Genomic DNA, 17,953 nt, shown 5'->3' on the forward strand with positions numbered 1-17,953 from the left:
CCAAGTTTAAATTGTTACCGTTGGATTCATCTTTGCTGGCAGCACTACCACTGAGATAATTCAAAGTGAACGTTAAAAGGTCCTCTTCAAGGCCACCAACTATAAATTGTTATCACTGGATTCATCTTTGCTGGCAGCACAACTGCAGAGATGTTTCGTAGTGAACGTTCAAAGGCCCTCTTTAGGGTCAACACCTGTAAATTGTTACTTCTATAGTTGTGTTTGAAGGAAGTCTTTCAGTTCATTTGAGTGACTACTCCATTGAGAGTTATACCTGGCAACGCCGGGTACTTCTGCTAGTACAAGCTAAAGTAATGCTAAGTATTGTGTTTATAAGGTGGAGTGGGGTGGGGGTCATACAGCACTATCACAGTATAGTAGGGTGGGATAACACTGGGCCATCTGGAGTGGGGTAATACAGTACCTTCACCATATGATGAAATGGTGTAATACAGGAAAATCCCTGTATAATGAGGTAACACAGGGCCATCTCTGTTATAGTGAAATGGTGTAATACAAGATTACCACTATCATTTGTTACTTCTCAAATATATATAAATATTTGTGGGTCTTATTGTAAAGAGTGGGGCTGAGTGAGCTCATGAAATCATATCTTTCAATTCAAATTCTGTAAGAACAGGATTTATGCTTTGATGGCTTCTCAAATATTCAAATACTGTACATTTGTTTTGCTTATATCCAGGTTCTGGGCTACTGTGATAACATTTCTTGTTGCTAATAATGCAGTTCCTTGGCATTTGAGGGAGAAAATTGTCAATGGAGTTGAGATATTTATTGACTTTTATGCACATTTAGTGTTTTTGGTGAGTATGGCTCCTTCTCCATCATCTTATCCTTTTTGTCTTCATCAGTGTAGCTTATTGGATTATATGCTGGACATTCCACTTCAGCCATCTGACCTTGTATGAACTAAATGGTTGTTTGAGAATGTTTCAGCTACTCCATCATTACCTCATCCGTCACAGCTTCCACTTCATCCTTCCTCCTATCTCGGCCAGTTTGACTGATAACTGTGTCATTTTCTTATTCCAGTTCCTCACCAGTCCTGTCTTGATCAACAGAATCTTCCCATTTCACATCAAAACCTCTCAAGTAAGATCACTGTTTTTACCATTGACTCTACTCTTTCAGTTCCTCATTATCCACTGAATGTTATTTTATTTTGCATTAGTCAGGAGGGGGAAGGGTTGTACCCAATGATCCTTTATAGGACCTCTGAGATTGATGGCAGGAAATGGAGGGAAATATCCTCTAAATGGGAACCTGACCCAAATGCTTTCAACTGAGTGTATCATGTTAAAGATACCCCAGGATCAGGTAATGGTGTTAAGCTGGCAACAGATTAAGAGTAATCAGCCAAATAGTCAGTAATTTAAACTTGGAATGCAAACAATTGGAATAAATACCACAAAACATCGTCTGTGATGTTCTAATGATTCTGTCAGCTTATCACACTTCAGACTGCAACGTTATCAATCTCAGAATGATGACTGACAAAATTGACCTTAGCAAGCTTTGAATTCAGAACACAAGAAGCTAGCATAAATACTACAAAGTAATTTGTCTGCTACTCAAATGCCTCTGTAATTTGCCACCTTATAATCATCCTTGTTTTACCTCTGTTTTCCCATGCTAGCATGGGTTGGAGGGGTCTATTCTGATATAGCATCTGACCAGATAGTGTAGTCAGTCATCATTTGGTTCAAGGTCATAAATCAGTAAGGGATAAGTATAGTTATTTGAATTCAACCAGTATATTACTGGTACTTAACAAATCTTGAGAATTAAATGGTAAATGACAGTACTTGAGCAATATCTTCCATTGTACCTGTCTTATCTTGTTGTTGTGGTTCCTTGTTGTTTATCAATATTTATTGATTGGTTGAAGGCAGTGAAGTGGCAGAATTGTTAGCACACCAGGCGAAACACTTAGTGGCATTTTGTCTCTGTTTGTGTTCTGAGTTCAAATTCTGCCGGGGTCTACCTTGCCTTTCATCCTTTCAGGGTAGATAAAATAATGGACTAAACCCCCTTTCCTGAGCTTGTTGGCCTTGTGCCAAAATTTGGAACCAGTATTTATTGATTGGTTGTTTCTTATCAGATTTGTCCAGTTGAAGATGGTGACTGTATATCTGGAGGAGGAGAGGGTGATATACAAAATATCCAACTATCAACTGTGTCTCATTCATATATCATGGACCGAGGACCAAACATAGCCAATTTATTTGTTACCAGTCACACACTCTCTACAAAACCTGGTCAAACTGCAGTGTCCCCTGAGAGTCTTCTCACAAGACCAGTGATGCCGGTAAGTATTGAGACTCAAACCTTTCTATTATTGTTGCAGTTGAAGTTATTGTTAAATCCCAGCTGGCAAAAATGTGTAGTATTTGTATTTCAAGGGTCCAGCCTTGTCACACTGAATCTCCCTGAGAACTACATAAAGGGTACACGTATCTGTGGAGGAGTGTTCAGCTACTTTCACATTAATTCCACGAACAGGCTCTTCTGTTGGTTGGATCAATTGGAACCCTCATCATCGTAACTGATGGAGTGTTAGTATATTCATCTTTAAGGTCAACTCTGAATGAGCAGGTTTATGATCAAAGACCATCCTTTCTTTCTTCTGGCTTAATGCATTTTGGGTTACATTTTTCACTGTCCTTTTTCCATTTAAGGTAGATGAGTATGGTTTGCAGGAGATTGGTTGCTCCTTTTAGCAGCTTGAGCAACCATATAGTAGCTCCTCTCCTCAGTTTGAAACCTTTCATTTTGGATCTGGTGGGAATGGTGGTGGTGGTGGTATGATTCACTGGTTTGTTGTGATATCACTGGCTTTGCTTTGTCTTTGTCTGATGGTGTTTGTTGCTGAGCAGCTAGAGATCAAGCCTAGTTGAGAAGACATATGATCAAAGGTATTTCAACCATGACCATCCTGTCTTATTCAGGAATGTAGTGTTTCTAGGACAGTTTTATCCAATGTAATTTTTTTTATGATGGTAGAATTTAATATGAGGGAGGATTTGGTTGCTATTTCTAGCAGGTTGAGGGCTAGCCATATCTGGCTAAAATATTCTACCTGTTAATCTATCTTAAAATCAGACAGATCTGGCCTCTCACACCTACCGTACAATGTCATTTTAAAAATAAACAATCACATAATCGAAATCTCAAAACCATAAGATAATGCATGATTGATTCAAAACAATGTGAACAAATAAGCGTTACATTTGGCAGAATAAGCTGAATGCCAAATGGTTAAGGACTTGGCTTTATGAGTGTAGATAAAACAGGTTAACCTGTAAAAACAATGTTCCCTGAAGGCTGTACTGAAAGAAGAAATTGGACCTCAAACAACAAAGTAATGAAGGGCTTCACTCAAGGACACAGCAAAGAAATGTATTTCTTCTTGTTACATGGTTAAAGCAGTGAACTGTATCACTACATGGTGTCTATTTACAGCTGGGTGAACAGGATATTTGGCTGGCAATCATAAGGTTGTGAGTTCAATTTCCAGTGGTGCACTGTGTTCTTGAGCTAGATACTTTATTTCATGTTGCTCCAGTCCACTCAGCTGACAAAAATGAGTAGAACCTGTATTTCAAAAGGGCCAGCTTTGTCACATTCTGCTGAAGTATCATCATCATCATCATTTAACATCCATTGTCCAGGCTGGCATGGGTTGGATGGTTTGACCAGGGCTGGCCAGCTGGGGGAGCTGCACCAGACTTCTGTGTCTGATTTGGCCTGGTTTTTACAGCTGGATGCCCTTCCTAAGGCCAACTACTTTACAGTGTGTCGTGGGTGCTTTTACATGGCACCCACAGGCACTTTTGTGTGGCACTGCACGAGCGCTTTTACACTCCCTGAGAACTATGTTGAGGCTATGTGCATCTGGAGTGCTCAGCCACTTGCACATTAATTTCATGAGCAAGCTGTTCTGTTGATTGGATCAACTGGAACCCTCGTCATAGTAACCGATGAAGTGCCAGTTAGATAAAACAGAGTCCAGTTGTGCACTTTCTCTCCCTGTTGTACCTCTAAGCAGTTAGATTAGAGGAAACAAACGTACAGATGGTCACCTCATCATGAATGACCTTACAGAGCTTATAAGCTGTGACTGATTGCTTGTATTATCTTTTACCTTTTACTTGTTTCAGGCATTAGACCATGGCCATGCTGGGACATCACCTTGAAGAACTTGTAGTTGAACGAATCAACCTCAGTACTAATTTTTTAAAGCCCGATACTTAGTCTGTCGGTCCCTTTTGTTGAACTGCTAAATTATGGGTATGTAAACACCAACACCGGTCATCAAGTGGGGGGAGTTGGAGCTCACATACGACAGGCTTCTTTCAGTTTCCTTCTACCAAATCCATTTACAAGACTTTTGGTTGGCCCAAGGCTATAGTAGAAGTCGCCCAAGGTGCCACACAGTGGGATTGAACCTAAAACCATGTTGTTGGGAAGCAAGCTTCTTATCACACAGCCATGCCTATAACAAGTTCGTGCTAGAGTGATTTGAACTCGGAGCATAAAGAACCAGTTATAATCGCTTGGCACATTTTTGGTTGACAGTCTTACGATTCTGCCAGCCTGTCCTTAAATATTGAAAAATCAAAGAAGGAAAAAATGTGATTTGTTGTTGAGTTTAAAGGATGCTGAGTTACTGAGCTTAAGTATTTGAAAGGATATACCTGGATTTCAGCTTATTCAGCCCTACTACATTGATATGTTAGGATTCACGAGATGGATTATAAGAGAGAGCTACTCTGAGTAGCTCTTAACACCAGCAACAAGGCTCTCTACAGGTCACATGACACATGTAGGTTAGACTTTCATTCTATTGAGACTCTCTATCTGAGCTTTTGTCTGTCTACCCATCTATCCATCCACCTGTCTACCTTTCTGTCTGTCTGTCCTTTCTGTCTGTCTGTCTATCTACCTACCTACCCGTCTGTCTGTTTAAGATCTTTTAAAAATTAAAATATTCTTAAACTTTTGAAACTCCTGAAACTACTAAAACCCTTAAAACTAAAACTTCCATATCCCTAAGTCAATCACAAAAATTAAACTTCCTCATTCTTCATTTCACCATTTTTTCTGTTTTTAACTTATTTGGTTATAATATTTCACCCACTTCCTTTAACTTTCCAAACTCTCCTACTTACAGCATTATCGTTTTGTCTTACTATACTATAAATGTGTGTGCGTGTGTGTGTGTGTGTGTGTGTGTGTGTGTGTGTGTGTACTGTTCTCTGTAGGTTTACACCCTGGAATGTAAAGAGCTGTGAAATCAATTTTAATAATTTGTTGAAGCAAAAGGTAGGAGACGGAGTAAAATTATTAAGTTCACAATTTAATTATCTAACTATCCATTCAGTATATAGAGCCTGTAGAATGCAGCCTTGGTATTCTGAGGTATTTTCCCTCAGGTCTATTATATTCTAATGTGGTGCATTGGATTGGAACATACACATTGTTTGGCCTCAAGTCTGACCTGATTGAGTAGATCTGTCATTTAAGTCTTCCAGCCATGACCATCGTACATTTTCCGACAAAGTGTATCTACGACTACATTATCTATTGCCATTTCTTTTTATAACAGTAGGGTAGGATCTACATAAGATGTAGCTGTTATTTCTAGCAGGTCGAGTGACCATGGAGACATTCCTTTATAGACTTACTTGGAGGTTCTTTTAGCAGCCGTGAAGGCGAAGTGAACACTAAAGGAAAAAAACTCTTGCTTGTCAGATAAATTAGGTTATTTCCCTTGCTACGACTAACGCCATCAGTTACCAGGAATAGTTGCAGTGACATGCATAGCATGGCGAAGCTGTATGCATTGTCAGTATTACACTGACATCCATATAACCATGGTATCAGGCACTTCCTGACATGCGATGTATGTCAATGTCTAGCAGAGCATATATCAGGTTCTAAAACATTGGAAAAAGAGAACATAAGTGTATCCTAGCTGTGATTTGTGTCCTTAATACAGGCCATATTATTATAGTCCTCCATCCCTATCACCATATAAAAATGTATGGAATCTGCAGAATGATACAATCCTTGTTAGTAAAAAAAAAAACAATTACACATTTGAATGAATTGATATTATATTTACTAAGTTTTGTGCCAATATAAGAAATCATTATTAGGGAGATGTATTCATAAAGCATAGGACTAGATGCTGCAGGCTTCTCATCCCAGCTTGAACCAGCAGGGCTAGACCAAGGGGAAGTAAAAGGCCTGACGGTATGACAGTTTTCCTGTTCCATGGCAGTAGGCCCTTTATTTGGGATACCACATGCTGTGACACCTTTATCAGCAGCAACTGGGTGTGTTCAACCCAAGCTCCACTGCTCATCAGGCTGAGAAAAGCAAGCTGTCTCAGTATCTGTTGCTTACCAACAGGTTTATGGTTAAGTCTGTGGCAGTGGAGATCTCCCACATTCTTGGTCCCTGGACCATATTCTTGCACACTGCTATCGGGGCAGAAATGGCTATCTGTGAGTGCAAGTGCTGTGAGTCAGAGTGACTGTTCCAGTGCGTCTCCCTTGTCATCCTCAGGGCAACACATTTTCCAGGCAGTCTGAATTGCAGGAAATTGAGAGAATGCCTTGAAGAATTGTGTTTTAGTGTAGAAATGCAGAAACATCCCGTACTCTTATCAACACAATATAAAAACACTACAAATTATCCAGAGGGGAGGTATAAGATTCCATCCCCAAACTCTGCTTAATACAGAAGAAAACATTTTGGCAATCATTGTCAGCATTAGAGTTGGAATCATCATCATTTAATGTCCATTTTCCATGCTGGCATGTGTTGGATGGTTCAATCAAAGCTGGTAAGGCCAGGGACTGGATGCCCTTCCCAACACCAACTACTCCAGAGAGTGTACTGGGTACTTTTAATGTGACACCAGCACTGATATCAATTTTGCTGTGGAGGCCTTTAACAAATTTACCCATACTATCTATGTGATACATCATAGAACAGGTTGGCACTAGATCTGGGTTTGATTGATTTCCAATCAATATAGATCAGTCTAAAGCATACCACAGTGTTGATATCACTTACTGGGTGCTATACAAAGCAGAACTGGCTTTGGTTTCATCTTCAGAGGCTGAATCCTTACACTGTCAATCTAAAGCAAAAGATGTTTAAAGTTTATTTATATAAACTCTATCCAAAAACTCTTGACAGAAATCTAGATGTCAAGAATACAATGTTCAGGATAACACTTTTCCAAATTAATGTAAGGAATTTCCATCATCATCGTTTAACGTCCCCCTTCCATGCACCAGACTTCTATGTCTGTTTTGGCATGGTTTTATAGCTGGAAGCTCTTAAAACCACCCACCCTGCAGAGTGGACTGAGTGCTTTTTGTGGCACCAGCACAGGCAAGGTCGATTTTGGCATGGTTTTTACAGCTGGATGCCCTTCCAAATGCCAATCGCTTTACAGTGTAGACTGGATGCTTTTTATGTGGCACCAGCACTGACAGAGTCACCAAATAACTTCCAAGACAAAAAAAACCTTTGTGAGGGGAGAGGGCATTGGAGGAGGTGATCTTGTGTCACATGATGAAAGGTTAGAGTGTGACAGAGAAACAGAAACAGGTGTCTTGCTGTAGAGGAGGTACATGGTTACCCAGCCAGAGAGAGAGGGAGAGAGAGATAAAAATGAGGACAGAGACAGGTGTACTACTGTAAAGGAGATACAGGGTTACCCAGCCAGAGAGATGAGCAAGAGAAGGAGAGAAAGTGATAAAAAATGAGTGCAGAAATAGGTGCTGAAAAAAAAAATTGAGATATATAGACCAGTCTTCTATATCTAGTTTTTTGTATTCTACTTTCTACTGTTCTGATTCATTGTTTTGTTTTACAATACATTTTACTTGAAATATAAAAATATTCCATACGATATTTTGTAGTGTTTAGTAAAATATCTATTTCACAGGATTTCCTGTTTTTTTTTTTTTTAGTAACAAGTATTTTTTTATATATTCCTATGGCAAAAAATATATTGTATTTTAGAGAATGCTCTATTCACATTTTCCTTTTATTAAAAAAATTGTAAAACATTCTTCTATTTCATGGAAATGTCTTTTGTTGTAATTTGCCAATAAATTTTTTATATATATTAATGAAACAATTGTAGATTAATGCAATTGTGTTATACAATTCATGACATTTGCTGTTTAGTTTTGTAAGAATATGAATCGTGTGACCTGGAAACAAATTGTCGTTAAAAATATGACTGCATTCTCAATGTCCTCATTTTGGTCAATATTGTTATTATCTAAAGAACAACCTTTCCCTTTGTGTACATATACTCGTGTATATAATTGTATTTACACATGCAAGTATTATTCTGAACAAAGTAAAGAGTACTCAATACAATTGTAGAGTACAAATATAATAAAGTGACTACTATGCTAATGCAAACAAATTTATGATATTTGAAATATTTCAAATACAAATTGTGTAAATTTAGCTGTAAAACAGAATATGTAGGTGCTGGTGTGGCTGTGTGGTATGAAGTCTGCTTCCCAACCACATGGCACCTTGGGTAAGTGTCTTCTACTATAGCTTTGGGTCCCCCAAAGCCTTGTGAGTGGATTTGATACATGGAAACTGAAAGAACTTGTTGTATATGTGTGTATATATATATGTGTGTGTGTGTGTGTGTGTTTGTCTCCCCACACCCCATCAATTACAACTAGTGTTAGTCTGTTTATGTCCCTATAACTTAGCAGTTCAGCAAAAGAAGCCGATAGAATAAGTACCATATAATGGGGTTGATTCATTTGACTAAAAGTTCTTTGAGGTTGTGTCCCAGCATGACTGTAGTCTAATGAATGAAGCAAATCAAGTATTTGATCTGAAAAAATTTTTCTTTTGTCTTTTTTTTGCTGTTTCAGCTTCCAGCTACAAGTGTTAGCTCAAGAGACACATCCCTTACAGATGTCCTTCCTCCTGGTGCAAGGAAACCATCACCTCCACCATCCTATGATGTGCTCTTTAAGGCCAAAGGTGGCAGCTAAAAGTTGGTTAAAAAAAAAAAGAAAAGGAACTAAAAATAAATGAAGAGAGAGTTATGCTTTTTCAGGATGAAAACTGGACAATCTCTACATGGCCTTTGGTAGTGTGGTTAAATATTTTTCCTCCTAGATTTCTCATAACACTATATAATTCAATCTAGCCTACATTGCTTGGCTAAAAGTATGGAAGGGACAGGGTGACATTTGTCCTCTTTATTTTAATGAAAGTTTTTTTTAATACATATTTCAGTTTTTTTTTTTATTTGCAAAAATATAATTTTTCAGATGAGATTATTTAATGTGAACCAACTGTGACAATGAGGAATTTGTACCTTCCAACATCATCAGAAGTGGTGTTAAAATCTTTGCAACGATCTATGCATAATATGCACATTAAAAACAAAAGTCTATATATATATATATACATACAATTTTTTTCTGGTGAAGGAACTTATCTGAACTATGGTAGGTTAAAGAAAAATGACCTGTATTCCTTGATCTTTGCTTTCTAACCTTCTTTTGTTTAGTCCTGTCTTTTTTTATTGTTCTGAGTTCAAATCTTACTGGGGTTGTCTCTGCCTTTCAGTCTTCCAAGGGTTGATAAAATAAATACAAGTAATATGCCATGGTTCTTTTTTTTAAACCCTTTTAACGTTTAAACTGGACCAACATTTTCTGCCTGTTTTATGTTCAAACTGGTCTCTCACACTTTCCTAACAATGTCATTCTAAAAATAAATAATCAAATCATTGAAATCTCAAAGCTATGGGGTAAATGAACATTACATCTGACAGATCTGAATGCTTAAGGGTTAATCAACTACCTCCACCACCTCTGACCCTTCAGCAGTCATATTACTCTGTCAGGCAAAATGCTTAACAGAATTTCATCTGTCCTGAGTTCAAATTCTGCCAAGGTCAACTTTGCCGTTCACCCTTTCAAGGATGATAAAATAAGTACCATCTGAATACTGGGGTTGATGTAATTGACTGACATCCCCCACCCCTGAAATTACTGGCTTTGTGTCAAAATTTGAAATTATTTTGTAGGTTTGAGATTTTGATGATGTTATTGTTTATTTTTAGAATGACATTATAGGGTAGGTGTGAGAAACCAGATCTAGTTGGTTTGAACAAAGAGTGGGTAAAATGTTTGTGCCTGATATGGCTGGTTTAAATGTGAATATGCTTATGCCAGAAATCATTACTATCATCACCACTTTCCTCCTTAGGGTTTAAATGTGAATATGATCTTGTGTCTAATGTTTGAAATTATAACAAAAGTTTTTTTTAAAGTGACATTAGACAAAATACTTCACAGTATATGTTTGAGCTCAAATCCTGCTGAGGGCCAACATTATCTTCCATCTTTCTGCATCAATAAAATACATTATCATTAAAGTTCTGAAAGTGGGGCAATATAATCACCTCTAATCTCTATTTTCTGGCTTTGTACCTATGTCCAGTGTTGGAGATTATTAGCAAAATAAGTTGGGTGTAGGATAAAATACTTGTTTAAATTGCATCCTTTGTAGGTTTTGAATTTGAATCTTGCCAAGGTAGGCTTTGTCTTTAGTCCTTCCTTGGGCTGATAAGCCAGTCAAGTACTTGTGGATCAATCAAATCAATTAAAAATCATCTCATCAAATTAAGTCAGTGAACTGAGAGACTGGTTAGCATGCCAGGCAAAATGCTTAGTGGTATTTCACCTGATTTCACATTCTGAGTTCAAAATCCACTGAAGTCAACTTTGCCTTTCATGCTTGATAAAATAAAGTTGAAGACTGCAGTTGATGTAATCAACTTACTCCCATCTTGAATTTGCTTGCCTTGAGCCAAAATTTAGAATCATTATTAATACCAGAAATGAACTATTATCAGGAACATGAATATTATTATTGGATTGGCAAAATGAATCATTAGAGCCAGAGAGTATCTTTTGGAAGTTATAATCATTTACATTCTGAGTTCAAACTTTCAGAAACTCACCTTTCATCCTTCTAAGTACCAGTCCACCAGTCCTGTCTGTCCACAACAAAACGTGACCTTGTGCTTATAATAGAACTCATTTTTCATCAACATTTTTATTGTCTTTAATATTTTTATTCATTAAACAATCAATGAAAAGTTGTATATAAATTAGATGAATACTTTCAGACAATCCACTCACAAACTTCAACATTTTATAAAACGTTTCTTTCAAGAATTATCTCTTCAGACATATGGTGAATTATAGAAAAATAAACCCTCATGTTAAGGGTTACAATTAGACAATCTTTCAAACTGAGAAATCGAGGTCTTTATTAGAGATAACATTTGTTTGCTTTAATCCTCTGTTATTAAGTTTTTTTTTTTTAATCAAATTCTCAACACAATGTTTAAGAGATTTAATATCTTTGGTAACATTGGTGAGTGCTGTGAACTGTGCCTTTCATGGCACTAAGTAATTTGAAGTTGTTGGCTGTGACAGAAGAAAAGAAAACTAAGTACAGAGATGATTAGAGAGATAGTTTGTGTGTCATACTACAGAGTATGTTAAGATAGTCCTTGGAGGTGGAGGGTTGGTGATGAAAATCAAAGGAGGAGTGTGTTTGGTGTAAAGGTTAGGAAGTGCATTGTGTTAACATTTGCAACAAACAGTGATGGAGGGAAGACATATATGCAGGTAATTTCAGGTAGGTTTCAACTAAGGGTGTGATATTTTTTCAATAGCACCAAATATGTATTTAAATAGGAGAGCAGGGGTGGTAGGCACTTCAAACTTCAAGAAAAAAAAAATTGCAAAAGTATTGTTGAGATGAAAATACAAAGATGTGAGAAATTTCCAAACATGAACTTTACAAATATATTATTTACAAGTCATCTAACTTTAGCACCATTGCTGTGTCTTTGCTGAAAAACACATATACGCAGTTCTAGCACCACTGCTTGTTAGCTGTCAAAACACACATTCACTGTGAAGGTAGAAAAAAAAATAATAAAAATTTTTTAAAAATTTCTGATTGTGACCCTATCTGGACAATCTTTCTGTTGTAATTTACAGGAATTCTATCTTATTAGTTGCAGAAACAGCTGCACTTGGTGAGAGTGATTAATATGTAAAATAAATGTCTGAGAACACTAGAGCAACAGTCCACTCACTCCTTTCATGGTTTTTCTGACAGTCACCCATTAAAGTAGCTTACAACTCCAATGTCTAACACTTATATTTGCAACTATTTATTAACTCCTATGTCATCAGTGCTAGCATGGACCAGCTCAGTCCTCTCCTGCTACATTTAGCACATTTCTCTCTCTGATCATATATATATATATATATATATAGACAAAATATTAGGTGACATGTGACCCAAACATGGCACTTCCATATATGGTTTAGTCTGGTACACACTAATTATATATATCTCCATCCCACACTCAAAGCAGACAAATAATCAGTGAATACCTGGGTGTAAGATATCACAAATCAGACTAAAAAGCAAGGTGATGAACATTGTTTACTCTCCGTTCAGCTTCAATTGACGTGGTCAAAACAATTTTAATTCAAGTAATTTATCTAGGTCTTGATTATCAAATGTTTTCTTCCTATTATTTAGTTGTTTGAAGGAGACGACGTTGGCTGGTAAAGTGGCTATCTAAGACAATTAGTCAATTTTAAATGCAAAACATCTATTTATGTAATGCAAACACACAACCAGACGAGTATTAGGACAAAGGTTAGAAAATTATGTTAAAGGGACGCAACTGAAGAAATTATGAGCATCGATGGAAGACAACTCCAGTAAAAGGAGATTTATATTTTAAGGCAAATCAAGTTAACGGATAGTTACTTATTGTTTTCAATAAGGACGGCCTCTGAATTATTTAATATCTAAGCAATTCTATTTTTCTACACAATATTGAATTTTATTATACTTTGGTTAAGTACTGTGAAGGCTTACGAGGGAGAACCCTGGGTATATCGCAGGTATTGGCTTAATATATATATATATTTTTTCTTTTTCCTTAACGTAATTATTTCTAGTTAACATATGTAAATGTTAACTTTTATTTTTAATGCTAATATATATTAATTATGGGGATATCTTTTTCCTGTTAGATCACTTTACAGTTTTTCATGCCAGTAAATTACACCAGGATTTTTAAATCACTGGCTGTGCAGCCTTCAGATCTGTAAAGGGGCCACATATCAGAAACAGTAACAATCCTTGGCTAACAGAAACAATAGTGAAAACTTGAAAGTCATTTGAGAGGGAGTGAGATTTAGTTTATGTTATGTTTATTAGCCCCAGGAAAGGATGCAGTGTTCATAGCCTTTGCAGGCCATGCCAGGGCTGGCTGGGTTGGCCGTTCAAAGAAGGACTAGTTGATGGATATAATGTTATGGTTTAATAGCTGAGACAAAAGTAAGGTGGCTGGGAAATATGTTTCCCAGGCAGTTCTATAATGGTTGCCAATTCAATGGGAGCAGGAACTGTTATAGTCAAAGAGAGGCCTAGCAGACTGTGTATTAGTTGGAGGAGGTGTTATGTTTTAGTTGGCCAGTTATTGTTTAACTCCAGACCCACACTGTACAGGCATCCCAGCCAAAAGCATCGTTTCTTTCTTTTCATTTTAATTTGACCAAATCTGTAAGATCTACATTATCCAGTATGATTTGGATAATTTGGCTGCAATAAATCAAATGACTGCCTCAGTTTCTTGATAAGCCAAGAGCTGGACACTGGGCTCATAACCTGTATTTTATGAATTTCTCAAAAAACCTTAATTAGAGATTCTAAATAAGCCAAACACTAATTCTTATTTAAAGTAGAGCTGGTGTATAATTGACTAAATCAAACACCATTGTGTCACTGGTATGTTAAATTGACTTCAAAGAGATGAAAAGTTGAAGTTGACCCTGGCAAGAAGTAATTTAGAAATTTAGCAAGTATGAAACTAAATATTGTGTGGTAATCTGACTTCACATAAATATATAGCAAAAATAGGAATTAAGTATTTAATGTGAATACATGTCAAAAATAAAATATATTTAATCTTGTTAACCTATAGAAAAAAAAAAAGCGAGGTGATGGTGACAAAGGCACAAGTCGTAGATACTCCCAGTTCACTCTCCAACAATGCAAGGACAAATGGGGCTGAGATAACAAATGTGAGGATGTGTTATATATGTGATTCATAGGGGAGGTGAGAGCAATGTGTTGTATGAGAGGAAAAGAGAAGGAAATACATAAGAGAGAGAAAGTTGATGATGATGGATAACTGAGAAGAAAGAAATAAGAGATATATTCAGTAAAAATCAGCATCAATTTTAAGTGGAGAATGAATTCCAGCCAACTTCATGTGTTTTTTGCAGAGTAGGGGAGAGAATAAATAATGGTAAGGGTAAGATGGCTATAGGGTTTCAATCTCAGGTACTGCTATCTCTGGTTTCAGTGATCTGTAGAAGAACTTCTCTGTCGATAAATAAGTGGTGATGGTGTCATTCCTCGGTAGTTGGGGGTCAAAGCAGTACGATTCCTCCTCAGAGACTCCTCATGGTGAAGTCTGGAATGAGAAATTTGGAAAAACTATTGTATTAGGTTGTTCCAAAAATAATAGCTGATTTCAGAAACAATTTTATTCTAGAAAAATTAACAAAAGAAATGTTTTGATTAGTCAAAGTATGAGATGTGAACATCTATGCATCTCTACCATCAATCAACGGGATTATTTATGCCTTGTTGATAAAAACTTATTGGCTTTGATGCTAAGAAATCTTTGAAAGCTGATTCCACTTCTAGTTTGGACCTGAAAATTTTGTCATTTAAAAACGTGTTTAAATGCTTAAAAAAATGGTAGTCAGTGGGTGAAAGACCAGGAGAATATGGAGGATGTGGTAAAGTCTTGTATCCCAAGTCTGTGAGTTTCTGGAGCATCGTTCTTGCAACATGTGGCTTTGCATTATTGTGGAACAGAATTTGGCTATACCGATTTACCAATGTAGGTCACATTTTTTGCAAGTGAGCCTGCATTTCAGTGAGTTGATTGCAGTAAACCTCTGCTGTAATGCTCTGATTGGCTTCCAGAAAACTGTAATGGACAACACCAATTGCAGACCATGAAACAGTCACCATAATGTTTTGCTGATGCAACTTTGGCTTTGGGAAATGTTTGGGGTCTCATCAATATCAAACGATTGACCTGATTGTTTATGGTTATCACAAAGGATCCACTTTTCGTCACAAGTGACTATTCGGTCAAGAAAAGGATCATTGGTGTTTCGCAAAAAAAGCATCAAGCAGACGTCAAAACGCCGAACTTTTTGATTTTCATTGAGCTTATGCAGTATCCATTTATCAAGCTTTTTCACCTTACCAATCTTCTGCAGATTGCGTGAGACCGTTGCAATACCGACACCAAGTGCCTGACATTTCTCTGAGACTCTGACGTGGGTTTTATCCAATAATTGCTTTCAGTTGTTCATTGTCAAGATTGCAGGACCGTCCTCTAGCTTCATCTTCAAGGCTCTTATCACCCTTACGGAACTTCTGAAACCACTTTTGTACTGTGTGATCATTTGTGGACCCCTCTCCCCATGCTCTGTTGATATTGGCAGCAGTTTGGGAGGCACTGTGCCCAAGCTTGAGCTCATGCAAAAAAAAGTAAGCAAAGGGCCTTTTTGCCATGTTCATAATTAAGGGCGCCTATGCTTCAAGAATGTTTTCTTTCTGAATTAAGTAGAAAATTATTAAAGAGCATACATCAATTATTAAGTATGTCGAAATTCACCTAATTAAAATAATTAAAATACTATGATAAAATTGCGTTTCAAAACACAACATTATTTTCAGAACAACCTAGTAATCACCTTATTTGATATTGAATGTTTTTGTTGAGCTCCAGGTCAACTTCGATTCAGTCTATTATTTAAAAACATTCTGTCTGTGACTATTTTCTCTGTTGTTTCTGACAATATATCAGAGACTAACCTTGGGAAATATGTCCTTTCTTTTTTAAGATGGTATGGTGTGATTTATGGGAGATCCTAGGTGTTATATCTAGCAAGGAAACCGACTGTATATGATTACCATTAATATTGTAGTCTCAGGTGAACTGGTTCAGTATACTTTTAATCAGACATTCCAACCATAACAGTCCAACTTTTTGTTATAAACTTAGTGTATCATATGGCTGCTATTTCTAGCAGTCTTTGTGTCAGTGGAGGAAATTATTATTTATCCTTTCACCATTCACATTATTCTGTCAAAAGCAATGCTTATTTAGTCACATTATTTTGAATTAACCACGTAAGGTAACTTAATTTTTGTAATGATATTGTAGGATTGGTATGAGAGGCCACATCTGGCCAGTTTGAATATATGACAAGTGGAATATTTTGGCCTGATATGGCCAGTTTAAATGTTAATGGGTTAATAAGAATTTCTTTCTGCACAAGATACACATATTTTCTTGAAAAAGTTTTAGGGCTCTAAATAAACACTTTTATCATTACCCTTTTATATATTTTATTTTTTAATCAACCCTGTTGAGATCTGAATGAATGATTTTAAGAACTAGAAACTATAAATCACAAGACATTTTGTCTGCTTGTTTACAATCTTACAATTATCATTTTATGACTTGTCTAAGACAGTTTATACTCAAGCAGTCAGCAATCACCAGATCCTTGTCCTCCATTATATGTAGAAGTGACATGATGCTAAGATACCTGTCCAATCTGTCAGACCAGAATTTTCTCTTTTGGGGCCCTTCTTTACTTTCCTTCAACTGTACCTTGGAAAATAATTTTCCATCAGGAGTTGTGGTAGGATACTTGTCCCTACTAGCAGAACTGGGTAGGCCCTTGGTGTTTAACTGTAGCAAGCACCAGTGTGCCAACCTAATTTTGATAACTTGCTGCCTGACAAAGCTGTTAGTCTTGTACTGTGTGTAGACAAGATGCATAACAGCCTTCTGAAGCATTTGTGCTTGAATACCAGTAAGTGTCCAGCTTTCACACCTCTACAGAAAACTGAGGTCACTCCAGGGAGTTGTACATGAGCTTCACAAGGTAAAAAAAAAAATAAAATTAAATGATGGTATGGCTTTTCCATGACATTTTCTTCACTAATAAATCAAGGACAAAGCCAATATGCAGTCACTCAATCTACTAAAAATAACAGCCAAATTCCCCACATATTACTTCTTACCAAGTGGAAACACATTGTATAGCTCCAGATACATTATAGAAAGCCTTGAAATGGCTTTGAGCCAGGGTGAAACAACAATTACTCTATAAGAATTTATTACAGAGACAAAAGATAAGACAGGTGAAAATAAGATTGTGCTATATTCAGGTTTTTAAAAGAGATCAAAAATACAAGTGAAGGGAAACTACTACAACCGGGACCTGAGCAAGTAAATTAAATTGTTTACTCACAACCACATCCATTCTGTATTGTAAATCACATTTGATTGTACATTTTTCTTACCTATTGGGTTTTTTTTTATAGAGAACTAGCAGAGGCACCCGGCGTTGCTCAGGAATGAAATTGTTGCTTATATACTTGAAGAAAAAAAGGCAAAATATGCTGTATAGAAATTTGAGGACATTCTGTAGATGGACTCTCAGATGAATGGGGAAAATTGAAGATGTGCCAAAAAGCCTCATTGGTACTTGGAAACTTTTACGAAAATTAAAATGGGGATCGTTGCCAGTGCCCCTGGACTGGCTCTTGTGCGGGTGGCACATAAAATACACCATTTCGAGCGTGGCCGTTGCCAGTACCGCCTGACTGGCCTTCGTGCGGGTGACACGTAAAAGCACCCACTACACTCTCTGAGTGGTTGGCGTTAGGAAGGGCATCCAGCTGTAGAAACTCTGCCAAATTAGATTGG

General features: G+C 36.9%; 2 protein-coding genes across 5 annotated transcripts in view; one reads left to right on the plus strand and one right to left on the minus strand.

Annotated features, from left to right (window-relative positions):
• LOC106874284 (transmembrane protein 145) overlaps positions 1-9,698 on the plus strand; it is a 69,681-nt gene extending 59,983 nt beyond the window's left edge. Inside the window, exons 10-13 of the mRNA XM_014921958.2 lie at positions 704-824; positions 1,054-1,113; positions 2,123-2,329; positions 8,955-9,698. Of these exons, the coding sequence (XP_014777444.1) occupies positions 704-824; positions 1,054-1,113; positions 2,123-2,329; positions 8,955-9,077 (511 nt within the window). The 3' untranslated portion in view covers positions 9,078-9,698. The remainder of the gene's footprint in view (positions 1-703; positions 825-1,053; positions 1,114-2,122; positions 2,330-8,954) is intronic.
• Positions 9,699-11,154: 1,456 nt separating this feature from the next.
• Positions 11,155-17,953, minus strand: part of LOC106874278 (uncharacterized) — a 162,890-nt gene continuing 156,091 nt past the window's right edge. For 3 of the 4 annotated variants that reach the window (XM_014921953.2, XM_014921952.2, XM_014921950.2), the window contains one exon: positions 13,809-14,620. In XM_014921953.2, the coding sequence (XP_014777439.1) occupies positions 14,506-14,620 (115 nt within the window). In that variant the 3' untranslated portion in view covers positions 13,809-14,505. Of the gene's footprint in view, positions 13,166-13,808; positions 14,621-17,953 lie in introns of those variants that run through there. The other variant, XR_001409985.2, reaches the window with a different exon arrangement.

The sequence above is a fragment of the Octopus bimaculoides genome, chromosome 20, assembly GCF_001194135.2.
Source record: "Octopus bimaculoides isolate UCB-OBI-ISO-001 chromosome 20, ASM119413v2, whole genome shotgun sequence".
NCBI classification, from domain to species: Eukaryota; Metazoa; Mollusca; class Cephalopoda; order Octopoda; family Octopodidae; genus Octopus; species Octopus bimaculoides.